The sequence below is a fragment of the Chiloscyllium punctatum genome, chromosome 8 (genome assembly GCF_047496795.1).
Source record: "Chiloscyllium punctatum isolate Juve2018m chromosome 8, sChiPun1.3, whole genome shotgun sequence".
NCBI lineage: Eukaryota > Metazoa > Chordata > Chondrichthyes > Orectolobiformes > Hemiscylliidae > Chiloscyllium > Chiloscyllium punctatum.
Genome location: NC_092746.1, coordinates 72,748,588 through 72,772,440, shown reverse-complemented (window position 1 = coordinate 72,772,440; position 23,853 = coordinate 72,748,588). Strand labels below are relative to the sequence as shown.

The 23,853-nt window shown below is 39.9% G+C and overlaps 1 protein-coding gene across 6 annotated transcripts in view; it reads left to right on the top strand.

The window, feature by feature from the left end:
- Positions 1 to 494: 494 nt before the first annotated feature.
- The window catches only part of akap9 (A kinase (PRKA) anchor protein 9), a 249,318-nt gene continuing 225,959 nt past the window's right edge, over positions 495 to 23,853 (top strand). For all 6 annotated transcript variants that reach the window (XM_072575788.1, XM_072575787.1, XM_072575790.1 and 3 more), the window contains exons 1-2: positions 495 to 632; positions 4,072 to 4,308. In XM_072575788.1, the coding sequence (XP_072431889.1) occupies positions 585 to 632; positions 4,072 to 4,308 (285 nt within the window). In that variant the 5' untranslated portion in view covers positions 495 to 584. The remainder of the gene's footprint in view (positions 633 to 4,071; positions 4,309 to 23,853) is intronic.

Below are 23,853 nucleotides of genomic sequence, written 5' to 3'. Positions count from 1 at the left end.
TTATATCCTCTGGGGTTTAGAACAGTCAATTTACTCTTAATTGAAATATTTAAGATCTTGAACGGACTTGATCAGATGAATGTCCTATTCTAGCACTAGGCATCACGGTTCAAAAATAAGGGATTACATATTTGTTATAGAGATGAAGAAACATACTTTCTCTCAAATAAATTTGAGAGAAACACGATGGATGCAGAATCTTTAAAAAAAAAATTTAAGGCAGAGGTAGATAGATTCTACCTTTAAGTTCCTGCATATCCCTGATAATCTTTCATACCTTCAGTAATCAAGTCAACATAGGTCTTATCAGATCATAAGGCTATTCTCTTATCAGAGACAGAGGATTGATCGTGGTTTAACCTGAAGGTCACTATTCTTCCTCCCTCCTTTCTCTCCTCCCATTCCCTACTCCCTTTCCCTGCCTGCCTGCCTGCCTGCCTGAGGGATTACTGGCTGGCCAGTGAGCCTGTCATGCGCAGTGGGGGGGTGTTGCCTCGAGCGGCGGTGTCGGCGGGTGCTGCTAACGTGTCACTGACTGAGCTCTGCTCCCTCCCTCTCTCTCTCTCTCTCACACACACGCAGTCATGGAAGACGAGGAGAGACAGAAGAAACTGGAGGCCGGCAAAGCCAAGGTAAGAGTGCCTCACTTGCTAGGCAGCGGCGGCGAACATTAGAGGCGGGATGAGGGAGGGAAGGAGCCCGGCGCTGCTCTGTAATTTTCTAACTGGATGGTGCCGGTCCATGGCCCCGTCTCCAGGTGCAGAGGGATGAGCTGTTATGTCTCTCTGAGCTTTCTAATTGGATCCGCAGGCTTTAGCCAACTGCAGAGGATTGTAGGCCTTTTTGTTGCTTTTATTGTTTACACAAGGTGACAGGAGGGCCTATAGCACGATCCAGGGCTTTGTTGTATGTTGAATTAAACGGCTAATCAGAATCAGTACAAAGATATTTGCCAGAAGGACGTGTCAAACGACAGATTGTACAGGAGAAATTAAACGGAGATTATTATTTTTAAAAGTGTATTTATGAAAGTTCTTAAAAGATTTTACTTTAAAACGAAAGTGATTTGTTTATGTTGTACGTACTGCACTAGATGTAGCTATTCGTAATGACAGCTCAATGCAATACTGTACATACATTCTAACATCTTGAAGTACATTTAAGATAATACATCTTACGAAGCCTGGAGCAAAAGTTACTTGACAGTAACAAGGTTGCAGAAGTTTAACAAACATTTCTAAAGTATATAATTGTTACTTTTTTCAGATTTAGAATTTAGTGGTGTTTATTTAGTAATCCCATCAGCAGAATTCATTCTTTAATGAAGGCATGTTAGTACATTTGAACTGTTAGCCAAATAGGCGAAAGGCAAAAGCACATTCCTGATGAAGGGCTTTTGTCCGAAACATCGATTCTTCAGCTTCTCTGATGCTGCCTGACCTGCTGAGCTTTTCCAGCACCACACACTTGAGTGTTAGCCAAATAATTTAATTATTAACACCTATTTTGTCCAAGAAATTACAAGATTATATGTGTCCTGTGTAAGTAATGACATCTTTATTTCTGAGTGTGCTAAAGTTTGTGGAATTAAGCACTTCAACATTCAGTAGGCATAATTTCCTGTATTTATTGATGTATTGAAAATGTTTTATGTCACAGGGAAACAGTTTATTATCTGGTTATAGGCTGATTAAATGTGATTAATACAGTAGTATCTTTGTCTTCAAGAATAACCTATGATATGCCATATATATATATATATATATATATATATAATTGCATTCTCACATAGTTCAATGCACTTTCACAAAGTGTCTTTTGTTTAAATTATGCTCATTTGTAAGCTTGCTGAGTGACAAATGGACAATTGAAAAAGACAACCTTGAAGTTTGGCATAGCTGCTGTAGAAGTTGGGGAAAATGGAGTACGAGTTGAATTAAAATAATCCAAATTAATATAGAATATTGATTACAAAGTAACTTTATTTGTTTCTGTGATATGGCTACCATTATCAAATTGTAATTTATTGTCCATCGATAGCTGCTGTTGAGGAGGTAGTGATGGGCATTTTTAGACTAGTGCAGTCTGTGTGATGAAAGTGGTCCCACAAATTTCGGGATTTATGATTGAGTGAAAGTCATCGATGAAGCTGTGTTGGACCTAGGATGCTATTGTGAAAAACTTCTGCAGTGATGACCTGGAGCTGATCAGAATCAGCAGTTGCCCAATGTGTTGTGAGGTAATGTTTTACTCATTATGCTGCTGCTTACTCAAAGGATGAAGCAAATCTTTAAAGCCTTGGTTTGTAGCAAAGTAGAATTCTTTCACTTAGCCAGTGGCATATTTACAAAAGTTATGATAGTTATGAAAATGAGTATATTTCTTGACATGGAGGACAACTTTTGAGTTTTGTTTTCCAGATTGGATGCAAGTATTTTGAAGTCTGTGTTTCCATATTTCCACATTTATTTTAGCTTGAAGCATCTACTCGATTGAGTAATAAAGCTCAACATACCATCTCTAAAATGGATTCATAAACTGTATGGAATTGGACAATATCTAGAAAAAATGTTACCCTAATCCTAATTAACAACCTTTATTCCATCTGATTAGTATCTTTGAAATCATATCTGATTGGTGAACAAGTAGCTGAATACTGAATCAGAGTTAACATTTAGTCAGAGTTGCCATTTCAAGTCTGTCATATTTCTTCAGAACTGATGTGAGAAACTGGATCAGAGTCAGCAGTTCCCAGATGTTGTGATGTAATGATTTTGCACATTAACTAAGCTTTTTACTCAAGGAATATATCCTGTGGAAGAGTCATATAATTTTTTAAGAAGTTCTTTGTTCAACATTACACCATCAGATGCTGCCTGCACATATGTTCCAAGCGTATCCATGCAATTTCAGTCAAAGATCATGGTGCACATAGTCCTGTGAATTTCATAATAGTGATGAATTTATGTATTGGAATCCTCTGTAGCCTTTTAGCAAATGTGTAACTCATGTGACACGTTAACTCTGTTTCTCTCTTTGCAGATGCTGTCAGACCTGCTGGGTTTCTCCAGATTTTCCTATTTTGTTCCCCAGTTTCCAGAATCTGTAGCATTTTGCTTTTATATCTATTATGTTTACAACTTGCTCCAAGTTTTGCAATATATGCTTATATTACATAGAAAATATATTCCCAGATGTTCCTCTCAGTGTTATCCTGGGTTGGAAGTCATTCTGAATCTATCGTAATACTATTATTGTTGTTTATTTTTTCTTTTGAGAATGGAAAGGCTTTGAAAAAGAAGTGTAAAGTTTGTTAAGGGAATGATGTCTTGCTGGAGTCCAAATTTACATAACCAAATCACTGTTTCATGCTGGATTAGATTATGGGAATGTAGGAACAGGAATAGACCATTATGCCTTCCGTACCTGTTCTACTAATCAGTGAGGTCATAGCTAATCTCTACCTTAACTTTACTGCACATGCTTTGGCTCAATATCCTTTTCCATTAATGTCGAGCATGTATCTATGTCTGATTTAGCATTTTTTAATTGAGCTAGCATCTACTCTTTTAATTGGAGTTCCAAACTCCATGATGTCAAAAGGAAATGGATAAGATATTTGAAGGAATTTGCAGGGTTACGGGGATCCAGCTGTACCTGGAACTGACTACATTTTCTCAAACCAAGTCTTATTTTCTTAAAGTCATCTACCAGTAGGGACATGTTTCTCTCCACTAACCAAGGCATCTTAAAATGCCTTGGTCAAATCACCCCTTAACCTTGTACATTCTAACCATTGTGCAGAAACGTGATGCATGTAACAAAATCATTACTATTGGAAATTAAATAGACCGTAATCTGTAATATAGAACTTTTTTGCAACATCATTTCCAAACAGGAACTACACTATACAATGTGTATTCCAGGCATGAGGGAATTTCAATAGGATTAATTGTCATAATTCACCATAATGTTTTAATTTCTGTTTGTGGGAAGAAAGGTGTAAGATCTTGTATCATTATTAAAGATTTTGATAATCTGAAAAGTTATGATCAATTTTTCTATTTTTAGCTTGCCCAATTTCGACAACGGAAAGCCCAGGCTGATCTTCCGGGAAGAAAACAAAAGAAAAAGAAAAAAGTAGCAAGCAAACCGGAGGAGCAAGTGGGATATGTCACAATTAAACATCAGGAACAGGATGATAAAATTAGGGCAGAGAGTGGGCCGCCAGGAGATGGAGAGTTCATAATTAATAGGATTTTACGCAGTGGAGATGTAATCAAACAGGACCAGACCTATATGATTGAGGTGAGAACTATTTGTGCTTTGTTTTTGTTCAATTTAATAAGATGTAACAAATTCGTAATAGTGTGTTGATATACTGTATAGAATTTGTGTGGTGTCACATTGTATAGTTCCTCAGTAAAGGAGTCCAAAAGCTTAATATTTTCCCAGTTCTAATAAGTTCATACATTATGTGCTCTGGTTAGATGGCGTCTCACAAAGTATCAAATTCACATGTTTCTGATTGGAAAGTAGAATTTTGTCATATTTGTTGAAGGAAATACAATTTGTCATTAGCACTGATGTCTAGGTAATCAGAAAAATTGACTTAACCCAGACCACCAACTAAACATGAGATATGGTCACAATACACCGATTCAACATATTAGCCTAGATTTTGTATGTCTTTTTTAAAATTTATACTTTATTCATAAAAATGCTGTTATATACATGCATAGTTATAAAACTTTTCATTGGATTTTTTCATGTTAAAAAAAAGTGACAATATATGTAGACACTAAAGCAGTTCAGTCCTATACGGAAGTGTATGAAGAAACAAACAAACAAAAGCTTAATTCTATCCAGCAAACAAACCCAAGACATTTGTTATTTGTTCAAGACTATATTTACATGCATTTGAGGTACTGAAGCAAGTTCGATAACTGAACTTGGCAGAAAGACCTCAGATGGTGGTTTATTTTGCCCACTGCGCTTTGCTGGCAGCAGCCTCGAGATTTAGTGCCCCCTCAGCATGTTGGCCAGGACCTTGGAATGCAATACTCGGCTGAGGTCAACTCCTTGTTCTGGAAGACCAACAAGTTTCAGGCAGACCAAAGAGTGTGTTTTACCGAGTTGATGGTCCTCTAGGCACAGTCGATGTTTGTTTCAGTGTGCGTCCCGGGAAATAGACATAGAGTTCTGCATCACAGATCTGCTCATCAAAAACTGCAGCATTTTTCTCCAGACTTACTTTTGCAAAGGCATATTCCAGAAGGAGATGTGTGACAGTTTCTACCCTACCCACCCCAGAGACTCCGATTTCTTGGTGCTTGTTGGAAAGTTCTGCTGATGAGGCATTCTGCCATGACAGTGTGATCAAGGAACAACTCAACAGAATCCACTCTCTCCTTTTCTCGCAGGGTACCGAGGATGCTACGAGCTGACTACTTCCTGATGGACTTTAGTCAAAGGTGTTTTTCTTTGGCAATCTTTCCACAATCTTTCTATCTTCTCCACAAAGGGCAGGTGATAAGGAAAGGTTCAATTACTTCAAGTATTCCATGGCGATGATGCCAGATCCATCCTTTGAAACACCGGGATAGGTAGAACCCCAGTATAGTGACACTTGGTGTTCTCATACTGAGGGTCTATGCGCAGCTTGATGCAGCCACTCACAAAAGTGGTCATGAGGATGAGGGCAGCATTGGGTGATTTCTTTCCCTACTTATTCAGAATTTAGTATGTTGTGTCCCTATTGAAACGGTCCATCTTAGACCTTCAAATGAAGTGGAAGATGGCTTGGGTGACTGCATTCCTGTCCTCTGTCACAGAGGTCTTAGATGACAACACACAGAAGAGGCTGGACCAGCCATTATCTTTGAGTGAACTGATGAATGCTCTCGAGTCCTTAGAAAAGAGGAATGATTATTCTAGGCAGTGCAGGTCAAAGCCTCACTGTACATGGATGAGACTGCTGTTTTCTGTTTGGATCCACTGTCAGTGCACAGATTCATGAACATCTGTGACCAGTTCGAACTGGTTTTAGGTACCAAGGTAAATTGAGACAAGGGCGAGGTCATGTTCTTTGGGAACTCGACTGACTGGTCCTTTATACCCTTCACCATCAGGAAAATTACCTGAAGATGCTGGGAATATGGTTCGGAGGGGCTAAGTGTGTGCAAAATCTGGAGAGGAGAGCATCGCCAAGGTAAAGCAGAAACTGGGCTTTTGGGAGCTCTGCTCCCTCTCCATTGTGGTTAGAAACCTGGTCATCATGTGGGAGGCACACTCTCTGTACATGGCGCAGATCTGGCCTATTCCCAGATTTTGTATGTCTTGTACCTGAAGATTTTTAAACTATCGTATAAATATAGCATAGCGTAATGGTTGTAGCTGCACTGCTGAGATTACAAACTACATTGACATAACTGTGAAAACAACTGCATAATTAAGTTGTAGTAAGCAGCTTTTTCATTTGAACGTTATCTAGAGACCTAATACCTGAATATTTGACAGTTTCTGAATTACTTGCAGAGGAGAAACTAATGTGTCAAATAAAAAATATTTAAATTCTTTTATTCGCATAAAGTATCAGCTTTTATTACATGAGGAATGCATTCAATAGCATTACTTTACCCCATTAAACCCGTTTAATGTTGATTTACAAAGGTCACTTGACCACGTAGAGATTGTAGTGATCATGTATTGTGGTGCATAACAAGAGTAGCTTTGAAAATGTTCCTTCACAAAACAAATTGTTTGCCTTAAACTGCAAAACAAATGAATAACACTTTCCCATTAGTGGGAACTGTCCAGTTGAGGGAGGGGCAGTGTGGCTTTGGATTTGAAAGAATAGCAAAGTACCAGAGCTGAGAGAACACATTGCAATGTCATCCTGCATGGAGAGGAGAATGGCAAGCCGAGTGGTCAGCAGAATGTGGAAAAAGGAGTATGAAGTTCATCGTGTGGAAGAGATAAAGGATAGGCTTAGGCTATGGAGGAAACATGAGAAAAACTAAAAGTTTAGTTTAGGTCTATCATAGTATCCCTACAGTATGGAAGCAGGCTATTCAACCCATTGAATCCACACTGACCCTGTGAAGAGCACACCACTCAGACCCACCTTATTCCTGTAACCCCATGGTTATCATGGCTAATCCACCCAGACCCACCTTATCTCCATAACCTCACAGTTACCATGGCAAGTCCCCCTAACCTACACATCTTTGGATTATGGGAGCAAACCTATGCCGACACAGGAACAATGCACAAACTCCACACACAGTCATCCAAGGGTTCCTGGTACTGTGAGGCAGCAGTGCTAACCAATGAGCCACTGTGCCGCGAGGATAGGTGAAGTTTGAAAGGAGGTTTGGCTGGGAAGGTGAGATGAGTGAGACAATACAGCAGATAGTTGGGTAGTTTGTATTAGTTGTGACCACAGTTTAGCTCTTTCTGAGGAAATTCAAAGATGAATAGATTGCATTGTTCGGTGTGAATTTGGAATCCGAGCACCCTTGGTCCAAGCATTATAGGTGCATTTTGTCCAAAATGATGTCTGCAGTTGATGCATACACTTCTGGGATAAGTCATATCAGGTGTCATGTTAGCAGAAGGTGTTGCATGTATGAAAAGTAATTAGGTGGTGATGTTGTTTGTCCAGCTGCTGAGTGAATGTATGAAAAAAATCATCCAAGCCAGTACTCTGTAACCAACAGTGTTCATGCCTTCATTCTGTGACCATCTCTTCTCTTAGCTGTACTTTAACCACTATGGCAAACAAAGGGTAGATGGTGAATCTTTAGAGCTGTTTCCTTACTGTGTTTTCAGTGACTTAATTGCATAACCCATGCACATGTGCACAGCCAAGCTGTCTTGTAAAATATACAGGCACCTTGATTATCTGGCATTCGATTATCCGAAAATCAGATTATCCGGCAAGATCGCAAGGTCCTGATGCTTGGCGAAACTGTGTTATTCAGCATTCGATTATCCAGAATTCGATTAACCAAATTAAATACTGCCTGCCCATGTCCTTTGGTTAATCGAGGTTCCTCTGTAAATGACTTTTCTTTAGTGAGGACGTTGTGAAATATTGTGTTTTAGGTTATTTTTTACTAACTCACTCACCAGCTCGGTATATTCATTTAATACCAGGTTCCTGTTCATTCGTTCATAACTCTTTACCAACCCATTATTTATTATAGTAACGTTTCATTCATTCATATATAAAATCGCATTTTGTAGTATATTTTATTGTTACAATATAAACTAAAGTTAAAACATCCCTTTCAACCCATTCACCTTAAACCCTTATTAGGCCTATTTCTACATCAAAAGGTGTCAATATCATAAACAATATCATTCCCGTCAAGTTTCCACAAAACAGTCTGATATTAATCAGCCATTACCAGCCATCTCCTAGATCTGAATAGATTACAGAACATCAAACAGTTTCTCCAATTCATATGTACTTTTTGGGAAAATTAGAAAACCTGAATTAAAATCTCCAACACAGACACAAATTGGAGAGATTGTCTGGAAAGGATTAACAAGAAAACTTCAAGCACACTGGACAAACAAATGACGATGAGAAAAGGGACAGTTAATGCAGGATTGAAAGTGCTACATCTGAATGCATGCAATATATAAGGAATAAGGTAAATGAGCTTGTGGCGTAGATCAAAATTGGCAGGTATGATGCGGTGGGCATCATGGAGATGTGACTGCAAGGAGACTGGATTAGGAGCTGAATATTCAAGGACATATATCCTATCAAAAAGACAGGCAGATGGGCAGAGGGGGTGGGGTTGACTTATTAATGAAATGAACTCAAATCGATAGTAGGGTCAGGTGGAGCAGCATCTGTACGGGTAGAATTAAGGAACGACAAAGGTAAAAATACTATAGTTGGAGTTTTGTACAGGCTTCCAAGTAGTAGCCAGGAGCTAGGGCACAGGATCCACAAGGAAATAGAAAACGTGTAGGAAAGGCAAAGTTACAGTGACCATGGGGACTTCAATATGTAGGTAGATTGGGAAAATCAGATTAGTCATGGATTGGTAGAAAAGGAATTTGTGGAATGTCTGCAAGATGGCTTTTGGAGCAGCTTGTGGTGGAGCCCACTAGGGAAGCGGCAATGTTGGCTTTAGTGTTGTACAGTGAGGCAAACTTGATAAGGGAGCTTAAGGTGAAAGAACCCTCAGGAGGCAGTGATCATAATATGACTGTGTTGACTGCAATTTGAGAGTGAGAAGATTGAATCAGAGGTAATGGTTTTACAGCTGAATAAAGGCAACTATAAAGGCATGGGTAGAATTGACTGGAGGAGGAACCTAGGAGGAAAGACAGTAGAATAGTAACGGCAGGGGTTTCTGGGAGTAATTCAGGAGACACAGCAGAGATTCATCCCAAGGAAAAAGAAGCATGGTACAGGGAGGATGAGGCAAACATGACTGACTAGGGAAGTCAAGGATAGCATAAAAGCAAAAAAGAGAGCATATAATGTGGCAAGGGGCAGTGGGAAACCAGAGGATTGGGAAACTTACAAAGATAAAAAGAGGACACCAAAGAAAAAATAAGGAGGGAAAAGATTAAATATGAGAGTAAGCTCGCGAGTAATATAAAGGAAGACTGTAAGAGTTTCTTCAGCTATATAAAGGGCAAAAGAGAGGCAAAAATAGACATTGGGCCACTGGAAAATGACATTGGAGAGATAATGGGGAACAAGGAAATGGCTGAGGACCTGAATAATTATTTTGTGTTGGTCTTCACCGTGGAAGACACAAGTAATATCTCAAAAATTTGAGAATGACGGGGCAGAGCTGAGTATAGTGGTCTTCACCAAGGAGAAGGTGCTAGAAAGCCTGAAAGGCCTTAAGGTCATTGAGTATATGTCATCTTGACCAGCTGGACTACACTGAAGAGATAGTGGAGGCATTAGTGGTGATCTTTCAGGAACCACTACAATCAAGGAGGATTCCAGAGGACTGGAAAATCGCTAGCATGACTCCCCTGTTTAAAAAGCGAGTAAAGCAAAAGATGGAAAATTACAGGCCGATTAGCCTTACCTTGGTTGTGGGTAAGATCCTGGAATCTGTTGTGGAGGATGAAATTTCTGAATACTTGGAAGTGTATGGTAAAATAGGGCAAAGTCAGCATAATTTCATCAAGAGGAGGTCATGCTAACAAAGCTGCTAGAATTCTTTGAGGGAGTAATGAGCAGATTAGATCAAGGAGAACCAATGGATATATCTACCTGGACTTCAAGGAGGCCTTTGATAAGGTGCCGCACAGGAGGCTGCTGAGTAAGATAATGCCCCATGGTGCCAGAGGCAAGGTGCTAGCATGGATAGATGCTTGGCTGTCTGGCAGAAAGCTGAATGGGAATAAAAGGGTCGTTCTCAAGATGGCTGTGAATGACAAGTGTTCTGCAGGGCTCAGTGTTGGGGACCACAGCTTTTCACTTTAAACATTAACAATCTAAATGAAGGAACTGAGGGCATTCTGGCTAAGTTTGTAGACGATATAAAGGTAAGTAGAGGGACAAGTAACATTGAGGAAGTAGAGAAGCTGCAGAAGGATTTGGACAGGTTAGGAGAGTGGGCAAAGAAGTGGCAGATGGAGTATAATGTGGGAAAGTGTGAGGTCATGCACTTTGGTAGGAAGAATTAAGGAATGGGCTATTTTCTAAATGGGGAGAAAATTCAGAAGTTCTAGTCCGGGATTCTCAAGGTAAACTTGCAGGTTGAGTCAGTAGTTAGGAACGCATTTATTTTGAGAGCACTTGAATATAAAAGCAGGTATGTACTTCTGAGGCTCTTGGTCAGGCCACGTTTGGAATATTGTGCGCAGTTTTGGGTCCCATATCTCAGGAAGGATGTACTGGCCCGAGAGCATGTCCAGAGTGGGTTCATGAGAACGGTCCCAGGAATGAAAAGCTTAATATATGAGGAAAGTTTGAGGACTCTGGGTTTATACTCAATGGAGTTTAGAAGGATGAGAGGAGATCTAATTGAAACATACATTGAATTGAATTCAGTCGACAATATAGATGTTGGGAAGATGTTTCCATTGGTAGGAGAGATTAGAACTCAAGGGCATAGCCTTAGAATACAGGGGAGACCTTTAGATCAGTGATAAAGAGAAATCTCTTCAGTCAGAGAGTGTGAATCTGTGGAATTCATTGCTACAGAAGGCTGTGGAGGCCAGGTTATTGACTATATTTAAGACTGAGATAGATAGGTTCTTGAGTATCAATAGGATCTAGGGATATGGGGAGAAAGCGGGAGAATGGAGTGAGAAACTTATCAACCATAATTGAATAGTGGACCAGACTCAATAGGCTGAATGGCCTAAGTTCTGCTGCTATGTCTTATGGTCTAAGTACCTATTAATTGGGTTGTCATCTCTTTCAGAAACTGACTGTCAAAACAGCGCTTATGTGAAAATACGTGAATGAATGAATGAAACTCACCAACAAATAGTAAACAAACCTCACAACCCAGCTGCAGTAACCAGTTTAATATCATTTATTTTTTTTAAATACAGGTTCAATTTCTAACTTAATAAGAGCATATATGCCTAGTATTTATTTAACTAATATGTATTAACATAAAAGACAAAAGGACTAACACCTCTTAATTTTGCAAGCAGAGTGGACAGACATTCTGAATCCTATCAGGAGTAGCACCCATTACTTAGCACATGTTTTAACCCATCTCCCATCTCCTGTCTCCCAGGACAGAAACTCTTCAACCTTTATGTACTATAGTTAAAACAATGTAACACCATTGTAATACATGTAAGAACTGTATTTCTGGATTCAATTGCCATCTCGAACTTGCGTTTGCCGAATAAAAGACTCACTCACTGATTTTACCATTCACTGATTTCGGTTGTTATTTGAAGACAATCCCACATTGTCCTGGAGGAATGTCAGGAAAGTAGAATTGAAATTACCATCTGATCTTATTGAATGGCAGAGTGGACTCAAAGGACCTAATAACCCACTCCTCCTAATTCATATGTTTTCAGTGAAATCTGCAACAACTTGGGCGGCACGGTGGCACAGTGGTTAGCACTGCTGCCTCACAGCGCCAGAGACCCGGGTTCATTTCCCGCCTCAGGTGACTCTCTGTGTGGAGTTTGCACATTCTTCCCGTGTCTGCGTGGGTTTCCTCCGGGTGCTCCGGTTTCCTCCCACAGTCCAAAGATGTGCAGGTCAGGTGAATTGGCCATGCTAAATTGCCCGTAGTGTAAGGTAAAGGGGTAGATGTAGGGGTATGGGTGGGTTGTGCTTCGGCGGGGCGGTGTGGACTTGTTGGGCCAAAGGGCCTGTTTCCACACTAAGTAATCTAATCTAATCTAAAAAAAACTTCTAACTTCTGTGCATTTGCCTGTCCTAGTGCTGTAAGGCAGTGCTTTCCCTGAAGTTGCAGTATGGCTGGTGTAAGGCTACTGCCATTCAGTTGAAGATAGCCTTGGATAACAACATAGTTGAACCTTGATGGTCTAGTTGCAAATTCTAACATCTTGGAATGGGCAGCAGCAGTCCTGGGCCATTTGACTGACAGACCAACAACAAACTGCACTGTCAGAGTGGAAGGGGAAGTATAAATGAATGTCTTTCTGAGATAGAGCAATAGATTCATGCTCCATGGAAGCATTGCTACATCTTTCACTCCCAAGGTTCTGAGTAACCTTTTGAGGGATGGGCACCTTGCAATCCCCTTTAAGTATTGTAATGTGCTGTCTTTTTAAAAATTTTGCCGATGAGATGTTATTTTCTGGCTCGGCCTGCATTTATTATCCATCCTGATTTACCAACGGTCCTGGGGATATAGTTGTGTTTGCTGTGCTTTTAGAAAGGAAGTTTCAGGATTTTGACCCAGCAATAGTGAAGGAACAGCATGTAGTTCTCAATCAGCTTGGAGGGGAGCATGCAGGTGGTAGTGTTCCCATGTTTATGCTGCCCTTGTGGTAAAAGGTCGCAAGTTTGCAAACTGCTATCTGAGGAGCTCTCATGAGTTTTGCTGCAGTGCACCGTGGAGGTGATACATATTCCTGCCACTGTTTTGGTGGTGGATGGGTGCTAATCAAGTGGACTACATTGTCATAGATAGTGTTAAGTTTCCTGTGTACTGTTGGAGCTGTGCCACCAGATCATTGGAAATTATTGTATCATATTCTGACTCGTGTCTTGTAGGTGATTCACAGGCATTGAAGAGACAAGAGGTCAATTACTTGCACCAGAATCAGTGTTCTCACTAATTTGCTTTTCTTTGCAGACCTCTGAAATCCGTATGCAGTTGTGACTTTGAGAACAGGCTGTGACAAGTGTCGGCACGTTGATTGGTGTGGGCCCTCAGAGCACAGCAATGCATCTTACAGGGAATTTATACTGTAATGAATTTGGGCTTGTGTCGTGTCCCATCTGCTTCAGAGGTGTGTAATTACATCCCTGAACAAACTTATTAGAAAATAGCTTCCTTGAAGAATCAGGGCACTTGTGCTGCAGTGGTATTAAGTCAACCTCTAAGGTTGGAGATAAAAACAATGACTGCAGATGCTGGAAACCAGATTCTGGATTAGTGGTGCTGGAAGAGCACAGCAGTTCAGGCAACATCCAAGTAGCTTCGAAATCGACATTTTGGGCAAAAGCCCTTCATCAGGAAGCCCTGCTGAACTGCTGTGCTCTCTAAGGTTGGAGGTCTGGTTCAAGTAACACGTATTCTGACAATGAGTAATGACATCTCTGATCAAGCTGAGTAGAAAAATATCTACCTTGAAAAAATCCTGTAATGATGCCACTGGATTGAATGACTGACCTTCACAGCTAGTTCTGCAACACAGGCCTTCAGTACAATGCTTTCAGGCATTTCCTGATATCACATGGAGTGAATTAAATAAGTTGGAGACTGGCATCTGTGATGTTGCGGACCTACAGTGGTGGTGTGCTTGAGGGAGCAAGCTGGTCTTCTATTGTACACTTGAGTTTTAAAGGAATCTAGAAATCAGCCATTTGATACCATCATGGTTGACCTGGCAGAAGTGCTGATCATGCTTGAAAGCCCATGCCCATGCCCATGCTTGAAAGAATGGGCTCAAAATTCTGAGCAAAGCTTGATACCAAGTTTTTGCTTCATGTCATTGAAAGTTGATTTTCTGGCAGCTTTCTCAATCCACCAAACAGATTGCTTTGCTGCACAGAGAGCAGAGGAAGTTTGGAAAGCCATTGTGATGAGGCGTTCATTATTTCAGGAACAAAAGTCTAATTCCAGGATGGTTTATTGCCTCTCTGCAGGATGTCCCTGGCTGAACAGCATTTCAGGGATGAGGTAAGAATGATAAACTGGAGATTTTCAAGAACAAAGAAAGGGATTTGCAAACAGAACATCAAAGCTAGTGATTTCTGGCTTATTCCCTGTGTTATACACAGATAGATGTAGAAATAGGATAGCAAAGATTTGGTGCGTTTCTGCAAGAGAGACTTTAGATTTCCCGGACATTGAAACTAGTTCTGGCTGAGTTTGGTCAAACAGGCCTAAATTGAGCCTGAACCAATGTCTTTGTGAGGCAGTTTGCTGTGCTTTCAGGGAATTTTTTTTAAAAATTGGCAGGGTAATGGGAACTAGGATTATGAAGGATTTAAAAATAAGTGCATGGGGGACTGAGGGATAACATGTTGCATGACAATAAGATCTAGTAAGGTATTAGATGGAGTCAGATTAAAAGCTATTGTTTTAAACTCTAAATTAGGATTATAATGCCTGCATGTAGGTAAACCCTGGTAAATAAGGTTGGTGAAATGCAGGCACAAATAACCACATGAGAGTATGATGCTATGGTGATAATAGAGACCTGGCTCAACAAAGGACAGGACTGAGTAATAATTATTTTTGGATACTATGATAAAGGTTTAGAAGATCATTTAGGAATTTGAATTCTAAAGTAGAGATAATTTCTAGTTTTATTTCTGTGAAGGTGACTTGTATGTTTCTTGAAAATGAGATCAGGAACAGTGAATGACTAGCAAGGTGCTAATACAGTTATTTGATGAGGTGTTTACAAAGTTCAATTTGCATGGCCAAAAAAAGCACAGATGACCAAGATCTGCAGTCCGGATTTGATTGAGAAGAAGCGACTCAAGACAGAAGGAAGTTAGTTTATGACAGTTTCCAGGCTTATCCAAGTTGGAAAGAAATCTGAAGATATTACAGCAATTCACGTAAGACAGGACTTTGCTCAAAGTTCAGATAGGAAAAGTCATTGAGTTAGTTGATGTTTGTCTATTTTGGGGAGACACAGTTCTGGAGGGAGTGCCATCTATTAAAATGTAGGTTGTCCAAAAGGAAACCTTTGCAAACTCGTCAGTTAAGTAATAAATTAAAGATTTAAGATAGGAGTGCTACATCACTTGGGTTGAGTACATGAAAAAAAACTTGGAAAAGTTTTATTTTTCTTTTTGCTGCTTAAGGTAGGATTTGTCCAAATTGCCTAAGCACTTCATTTGTGTAATAAACCCATGTTCTTCTGTTGAAAAATGCATTGATAATTTTGTGTGAATGCAATCAGTGACTGACCACCACGGTAACCGAAATAAAACTTGGGGACTATTTCTATCAGATCAGGATTCATTCTGGTATGTGATATGTCCAGTATTACCATCAGCTGGGATCATAATACTATACTTCATATAATATTCTTTCTTGGGATATGGAAGGGCAGCATTTATTGCCTCTTTCTAATCGCTCTTGAGAAGTTGGTGATAAACTACCTTTTTTAATATCACAAAGAGAGTTTCTGGATTTTCACTCAGCAAATGTGAAGGAATGGCTGTATGGTTCCAAGTCAGGATGGTGATTTGAGGAGAATGAGATCACAAACTGCATCTATTTCATGAGAGTTAATAAAAAATAATAGAGGTTCAGATTTAGATTACTGGGTGTGTTCAAAAGACTTCCAAATAAAGAGAGTGTTATAACAAAACAAATTTGCAAGAAAGTTAAAGAAATTGAAAAGTTGATAGTATCCTAATACAGGCTAGTATTTTGACGGTGTAAGTGATCTGAGGGGAGTTTTAGTGTGTTCAGAAGAAATTTTATGTTTATTATGTTTCTGTGGCAGTGAGAAAAGATTTTGGGTATAGTTGGATTAATACTGTGCAATCCCTTGTTTTAGTGGCTCAGTGGTTAGCACTGCTGCCTCACAGCACCAGGGTCCCAGGTTCGATTCCAGCCTCAGGCAACTGTGGACTTGTTGGGCCAAAGAGGCTGTTTCCATACTGTTGCGAATCTAATCACTGTAGGGAACCTAAACCTTAATTTGTATAACTGATGAAAAACACACTAGTTGACCAGTGATTTTATTGTAACATCAATGAGTAAATCACAATACAAGTATTTATAATTTGTATAGACTACTACTTGTTAAGTGTTTAGTCTCGGCTTTTGGATTTTTTTGTCCCATCGCTGAGTCACTGACCCAGGACGCCTGCGTGTTGGTCTTAGGTTCTCGCTATCACTTATCTTTGCTTCAGATTTTACACCCTTACGTTGGTCTCTATTTTTGTTGCCTGCCCATCAATGCTGAATCAACCAGTGATCAAGAATTTACCATGTGATGTCTTTTGCTCCACTCAGTTAGCTTTACATTCGATTGATGTAATTTGAATCCAACAAGTATCCATCTCAGCATTGTAGCTTATTGCTATGTTTGTTGTCAGGCACAGAGAAAACAAAATAGCAAAAGTTCAGCAGACTTGGTTTGCAGTTATTAACCCCTTTTTGTTTTGCTGCAACATATCATGTTGCAGACTTGGCTAGAATCCAAAGTCCACATTGTTAATCAAGGAATTTTAGAGAGCACTGTTCGTAGTATTGTATAGTTTGGGTTAGCTATGGAAAAATAGGACAAGGAATAATACAGAATAAGAATACTACACTGGAGGTGGCCAGTGAGGGTGGATATGTTCCAGGTAAATTAAAATCAAAGATGGGCAGGAAAAGCTATAACATACTAACCTTTAAAGAGGAAATGGTCCATGCACATTGCAAGTACGTTCCCACAATGGGGAAAAGTAGGGAAATCAAAGCCAATACTCCCTCGAGGATGAGAGAGAAAGAGAACGATGTTGAACCATGTAGAAATCCAGAAAGTTTTTGTTGCCCCTCAAAGAAACTCAGGCATATTGAAACATGTCAACATTTTTTTTAAAATTCAGTTTTGTAATGTGGGCTCTTGATGATGGGCCAATATTTATTTCCCATCCTAGATTTCCTTGAGAAGGTGTAGAGCTGCCTTTTTGAACTGCTGCAGTCCATTTGATATAGTTACACCACGATGCTGTAAGGGTGGGAATCCCAGGATTTTGACTCAGTGGCACTGAAAGAACAGCAAATTAATTTCAGATTAAGGAGTCAAGTTGTCTCTTATTCGAGATGTCATTACCTGGCATTTGTCTGGCATGAATGTTACTTGTCACTTGTAACCTGGATATTGTCCAGGTCTTTTGCTTTTATACATGAACTGCTTCAATATCTGAGGAGTCACAAATAATGCTGAATATAGAGCAGTGAACATAGCGCAGTCATTGAATACAAAGCACACATCATCACTTATGACCTTATAATGGAAAGAATGCCATTGATGAAGTAACTGAAGACAGTTGGACCTAGGAACTCCTGCAGAGATGAGATGACTGTCCTTCAACAAACACAGCTATCTTCCTCGCTGCCTGTTATGACTCCAACCAATGGAGACTTTCCCCCCAATTCCTATTGATTTCAGTCTTGCTAGGACTCAATTCCACATTCAGTCAAATGCAGCTTTATCATTCTTATTTCATCTCTGGAATTCAACTTGTGTCCATTTTTAAACCAAGATTTTAAGAAGGTCAGAAGCGCGTCAGTGAGCAGGCTGTTCTGAGGCAGTGCTGCTTGACAGCATTGATGACATAATCTATCACTTTACTGATGATTGGTATTGGCTGGAATTAATTTGTCTTTTTGTGTACAGGACATAGCTGGATAATTTTTCACAATTGCCAGGTAATTGACAGTATTGTAGCTTTGGCTACAGGTGCACAAGTTCTGGAGCGCAAGTCTCCAATGCTATTGCCTAAACGTTGTTAGGGACAATAGACTTTTGCAGTGGCCAGTTCCTCCAACTGTTTCTTGATATCATATGGAGTGAATCAAATTAGTTGAAGGCTGGTATCAGTGATGCTGGGGACCACTGAAGGAAGCTGTGATGGATCATCCACTTGGCACTTCTGATTGAAGGTTATTGCCAATGCTTCAAACTTATCTTTAGCTGGTCTCTTCCATCATTGAGAATAGGGATATTTGTGGAGCTTCCTCCTCAGAGTTTAATTGTACACAACCTTTCATAACTCTATTGTGGCAGGACTACAGGGCTGATATCTGATCTGTTGGTTGTGAGATCGTTTAGCTCTCACTTGCTGCTTATGCTGTTTGGAACAAAGGTTGACAGCTCATTTTTAGGTATACCTAGTGCTTGCTCCTGGCATGTCTTCCTGCACTTTTCATTGAACCAGGATTGATCCCCTTGTTTGATGATAATAATTGAGTACAGGCGTACCAGTTTTCAGGTTGTGCTGGAGCATGAATCTGGCTCTTTGATGGGCTACAGCACCTCGTGGATGTTAAGTCTTGAGTTGCTAGGTCTGTTCAAAGTCTTTCTGATTTAGCATATTGATTGTGCCACACAACATGATGGAAGGTATTCTCAATGTGATGGCATGACTTCAATTCCAAAAGGACTGCGTGGTGGTCACTTTTACCAATGTTGTTGTGGACAGCTGCATCTGCAGCAGGTGGATTGATGAGGATAATGTTTGTCCTTGTTGGTTTCCTTGCTACCTGTTGCAGCCCCAATCTAACAGCTATGTATTTTAGGACCAGTCAAGTTTGGCTTGATCAGCAGAGCTGCTGCCGAACCACTGTTAGTGGTGGAGATTGAAGTCTCTCACCCAGAGCATGTTCTGTGCCCTTACCACACTCCGTGCTTCCTCCATATGTTTATCAATATAGAGGAATGCTGATTCATTAGCTGAGGGAAGAATGTCCGTGGTAACCAGCAGGAGGTTTGCTTGGCTGTGTTCACCCTGATGTCATAAGACTTGCTGGAGTCTATGTTGAGGAATCCCAAGGCAATTCATTCCTGACTGTATACCACAGTACCGCCACATCTGCTGGATCTGTCCTACCATTGGGACAGGTCATATCCAGGTATGGTGATGGTGGTTTCTAGGACATTGACTGTAAAGTATGATTCCATAAGTATGACTATGTCAGGCTGTTGCTTGACTAGCCTATGAGACACCTCTCCCAATTTTGGTAGTAGCCCCCAGATGTTATTGAGGAGGACTTTGCGGGGACCAGGGCCAGTTTTGCCATTATCATTTCCAGTGCCTCAGTCAATGCCAGGTGGTCCATGCAGTTTCATGTGACAATAGGAAGTAATTTTTTATTGCTTAACTGTAAAACCAGGAAATTTCTTTTACAGCAAGATGAATGCTACTTTTTAAAATGCTACTTAAATCCATTTTTGGAACCACTTTTTCTTTAAACTGTATTCCATTTTACCAGTTCAAGAAGAGATTCTTGTTTTGTCTTGCAGAAATTGAATACAGTTATGGTAACAGAATAGCATTGAGCAAGAATGATGGAGCTTTTTTGTATGCTTTTGTCATATCCTTTAACATGAAATTATTGATTATGTATGTGCATTTGTAAAAATGAAATTACTGGATGCTGCATTTTCATTGTATTTTTTAATAAAATTAATTATGTATCTCACTCCGCCCACTGATATTAATTATGTTTGCAGTTTTTGAAGTGTGATCATTAAATATTGAGATAAATTTGCACATTGCATCTGCATCAGCGATTTCTAGATCAGATGGTACGAATGCAGAGCAAAGCTTATTAGCTCTGCCTCTGTATAAGTGCAGTAGTAAAAGAGGGCTTTCATAACCAGCGCTAAGTTTTGTTTTTCACACCACCTATTTCTCTGTAGAGTACCTAATTTGGTCTCCCACAGTTTTGTACTGAATGAAGGGACTTCTGGTGGTGTTATTGAGGCCCGTTGAATTCATTTACTGTCAGACCCTCATGGCCAACAAATAGAAGAATAAAAGTGTCTATCAGTTTGCTGGCTTTAGGCCAAAGCCTTAAAAGTGAAAATAATTTGTCAACAACTGTGCAGTTTGTTCTGTGGAATTATTTGAGCACATTCCATCAGTAAAATCAAAATGAGCTACCATATGGGTGTACACTTATGACTTATGAAATATGTAATGATTGAAATGGTGATCATGATTTCCTCCTCCACCCTTGGCTACATAGTAAGACTGTTGTGAAAATAAGTGATGGAACAGGCAGTAGTGAATTTGATAGTTTTGTTTGAAAAATGCTGTCTAAGAAAGGTAACGACTTATGAGATTCTGTGTTCAGTCAAATAATGAATTTTATTTTAGAGCTGTTATCTTTAAATGGTTGTCTAGTTGAACAAAAAGATTGGAAGGTTGGATAAAAAGACAAAAACCTACAACTGATAATGGAGTAAAAACAGTGTTAGTCAAAGCAGGTAGGCTGAGATGAAATGTCAACATTTTAAATCAAATAAAGTCCTGAAAGTGGATTAGTAATTGGAAATTTCGAGCAAGTATTTTAAAATCATGTGATGTGGCCATTGCCGACAAGGCCAGTATTTGTTGTCCATCCCTGAGATAGTTGCATGGTCACCATTAATAAGACGAGGTTGTCCCACTTATAAATCTTTTATTTTTAGACAAGAGGAAAATCATTACGGATCACTGTAAAAACCCTATAATACTAAATACAATTAAAGGTTGGAATATAATGCGGCAAAATGAGGGCAACTCACATTAAGCATCCCCCTATGCGCCGATAGTGGGAGCATGGGGATTCCAACTGGGGTTTACAGGCGCCACTTTTAAACTCTGGAGATCCAGGGGTATCTCATGTCTAGGGGACCTATTTAAAGATGGGGTCCTGATGTCTTTTGAACAGCTGCATCAGAAATTCGGATTACCTAATGGAGACCTCTATCGATACTTCCAAATTTGAGACTATATACAGAAGAAGACTACATTATTAGATAGTCTTTACAAATCAGATAGAGAATGTAGAGTACTACGACCAATGGGGATATCCTCCATCAGTACTATTTATCATTTACTACATGATGAAGTATCGGGCGATATGGACAATCTGCTTAAAACATGGGATCAGGAATTGGGACTAGAAATCTCTATAGAAACGTGGAATGACATTTGGGAAAACGCCAGAAGAATCACCATCTGTAACAGAACTTAGGCTATCCAGCTGAAGATACTTCATAGGGCCCATATAGCACCGGATCAATTGGCAAAATTTAAGGCAGGGGCATCTCCATGTGTGCCAAATGTAAAATAGAGGTGGGCACTCTTGTACGTTGTCTATGGACCTGCCATAAGATCCATAGATACTGGACTAAAGTAGCAAGTGCCCTGACAGAAACTTTAGGAGCAGAAATTAAAGTGGACCCTGTATCTCTCCTTTTGGGCTTTTCGAACTTATCCTCCCTGGACATGCACGGGAAGGGATTATTTTCTATTCTCTCTTTCTGTGCAAGGAAAAATATTTTGGTAAACTGGGTGGCTGAGGGCCCCCCTGGACTTTCAAATTGGCACAGATTAATTATGGAATGTATTCCCCTTGACTTCCTTACAAATATGGTGCACCGAAAGACCGAATTATTTTATAAAATATAGCAGCCCTTCTTGAATTATATGAATACAGATATTTTGGCTATCCTAACAAGGGCTTTTATTTAATTGAGATTACGAACCTGGCTGATCCGGGGCCCCTTGGGAGAGGAATCCCGCACAAATACGGGCTTTGTTACATTTGATGTTAACACATTCCAAGCATGTATCTCACTACCCAATTTCTATGTTATCTGCTGTTTGTTTTTTTTTCTCTTTCTCTTATTTGAATAATGTAAGAGACTTAAATATACACTCTGGTTAGTTGTAGGTTAGATTAGTAGTTAGTTGAGTTTTGTTTATTTTTCTCGGTATTTTTCTTTTGTTAAATTTTGGTTATTATATATTTGTATATCAATGTTTGTACTTGAGAGTTTTGTTTATTTTTGTAAACTTGTAAAAATGTTAAATTTCTAATAAAATATCTATTAAAAAAAAGACGAGATTGTAATTTGACATTTTATTAATCGAATTCAAATTTCATCAGGTACAGTGGTGGGATTTGAACCCATGCGCCCAGAGATATAGCATGGGGTTCTGGATTATTAGTTCAGGGATATTACTATACCACCAGCTGCTCTTCAAACATTAAGGGAAACATGTTAAGGAAAAAGGCTTTAATACAGTTCAGCAGGGACAGAAAAGGATGCATTATCTCATTTTGTGTTGTAATTTTCTTTTTTGTAAAGCATGTTAGAGATATTGTTGTAAGTATATGGATAGTTCATAGATTTAACAATGATTTAGAGTAATTTACACTTTGTATGAAAGAATTGCATGTTTACAGATCCAGGAACAGTCACAGACTAAATGCTTCAACTTTCAATCTTAAGGACATTCCAAATTGAGTCATAGAGATGTACAGCATGGAAACAGACCCTTCAGCCCAACTCGTCCATGCCGACCAGATACTCCACCTGCCAGCACCTGGCCCATATCCCTCCAAACCCTTCCTATTCATATACCCATCCAAATGCCTCTTAAATGTTGCAACTGTACCAGTCTCTACCACGTCCACTGGTAGCTCATTCCATACATGTACCACCCTCTGTGTGAAAACGTTGCCCCTTAGATCTCTTTTATATCCTTCCCCTCTCGCCCTAAACCTATGCCCGCTAGTTCTGAACTCCCCGACCCTAGGGAAAAGACTTTGTCTATTTATCCTATCCATGCCCCTCATAATTTTGTAAACCTCTATAAGGTCACCCCTCAGCCTCTGACGCTCCAGGGAAAACAGCCCCAGCCTGTTCAGCCTCTCCCTGTAGCTCAGATCCTCCAACTCTGGCAACATCCTTGTAAATTTTTTCTGAACCCTTTCAAGTTTCACAACATCTTTCCGATAGGAAGGAGACAGAATTGCACGCAATGTTCCAACAGTGGCCTAACCAATGTCCTGTACAGCCGCAACATGACCTCCCAACTCCTGTACTCAATACTCTGACCAATAAAGGAAAGCATACCAAACGCCTTCTTCACTATCCTATCTACCTGCGACTCCACTTTCAAGGAGCTATGAACCTGCACTCCAAGGTCTCTTTGTTCAGCAACACTCCCTAGGACCTTACCATTGAGTGTATAAGTCCTGCTAAGGTTTGCTTTCCCAAAATGCAGCACCTCGCATTTATCTGAATTAACTCCATCTGCCACTTCTCAGCCCATTGACCCATCTGGTCCAGATCCTGTTGTAATCTGAGGTAACCCTCTTCGCTGTCCACGACCCTTCCAATTTTGGTGTCATCTGCAAACTTACTAACTGTACCTCTTATGCTCGCATTCAAATCATTTATGTAAATGACAAAAAGTAGAGGGGCCAGCACCGATCCTTGCGGCACTGCACTGGTCACAGGCCTCCAGTCTGAAAAACAACCCTCCACCACCACCCTTTCTCTCCTACCTTTGAGCCAGTTCTGTATCCAAATGGCTAATTCTCCCTTTATTCCATGAGATCTAACCTTGCTAATCAGTCAATAAGTTATAAACATAAATACAATATAAAAATTTTGCATCTTGCGAGTTGGCTTCTGGTTGCTATACTTTTGACACTATTGTCAGCT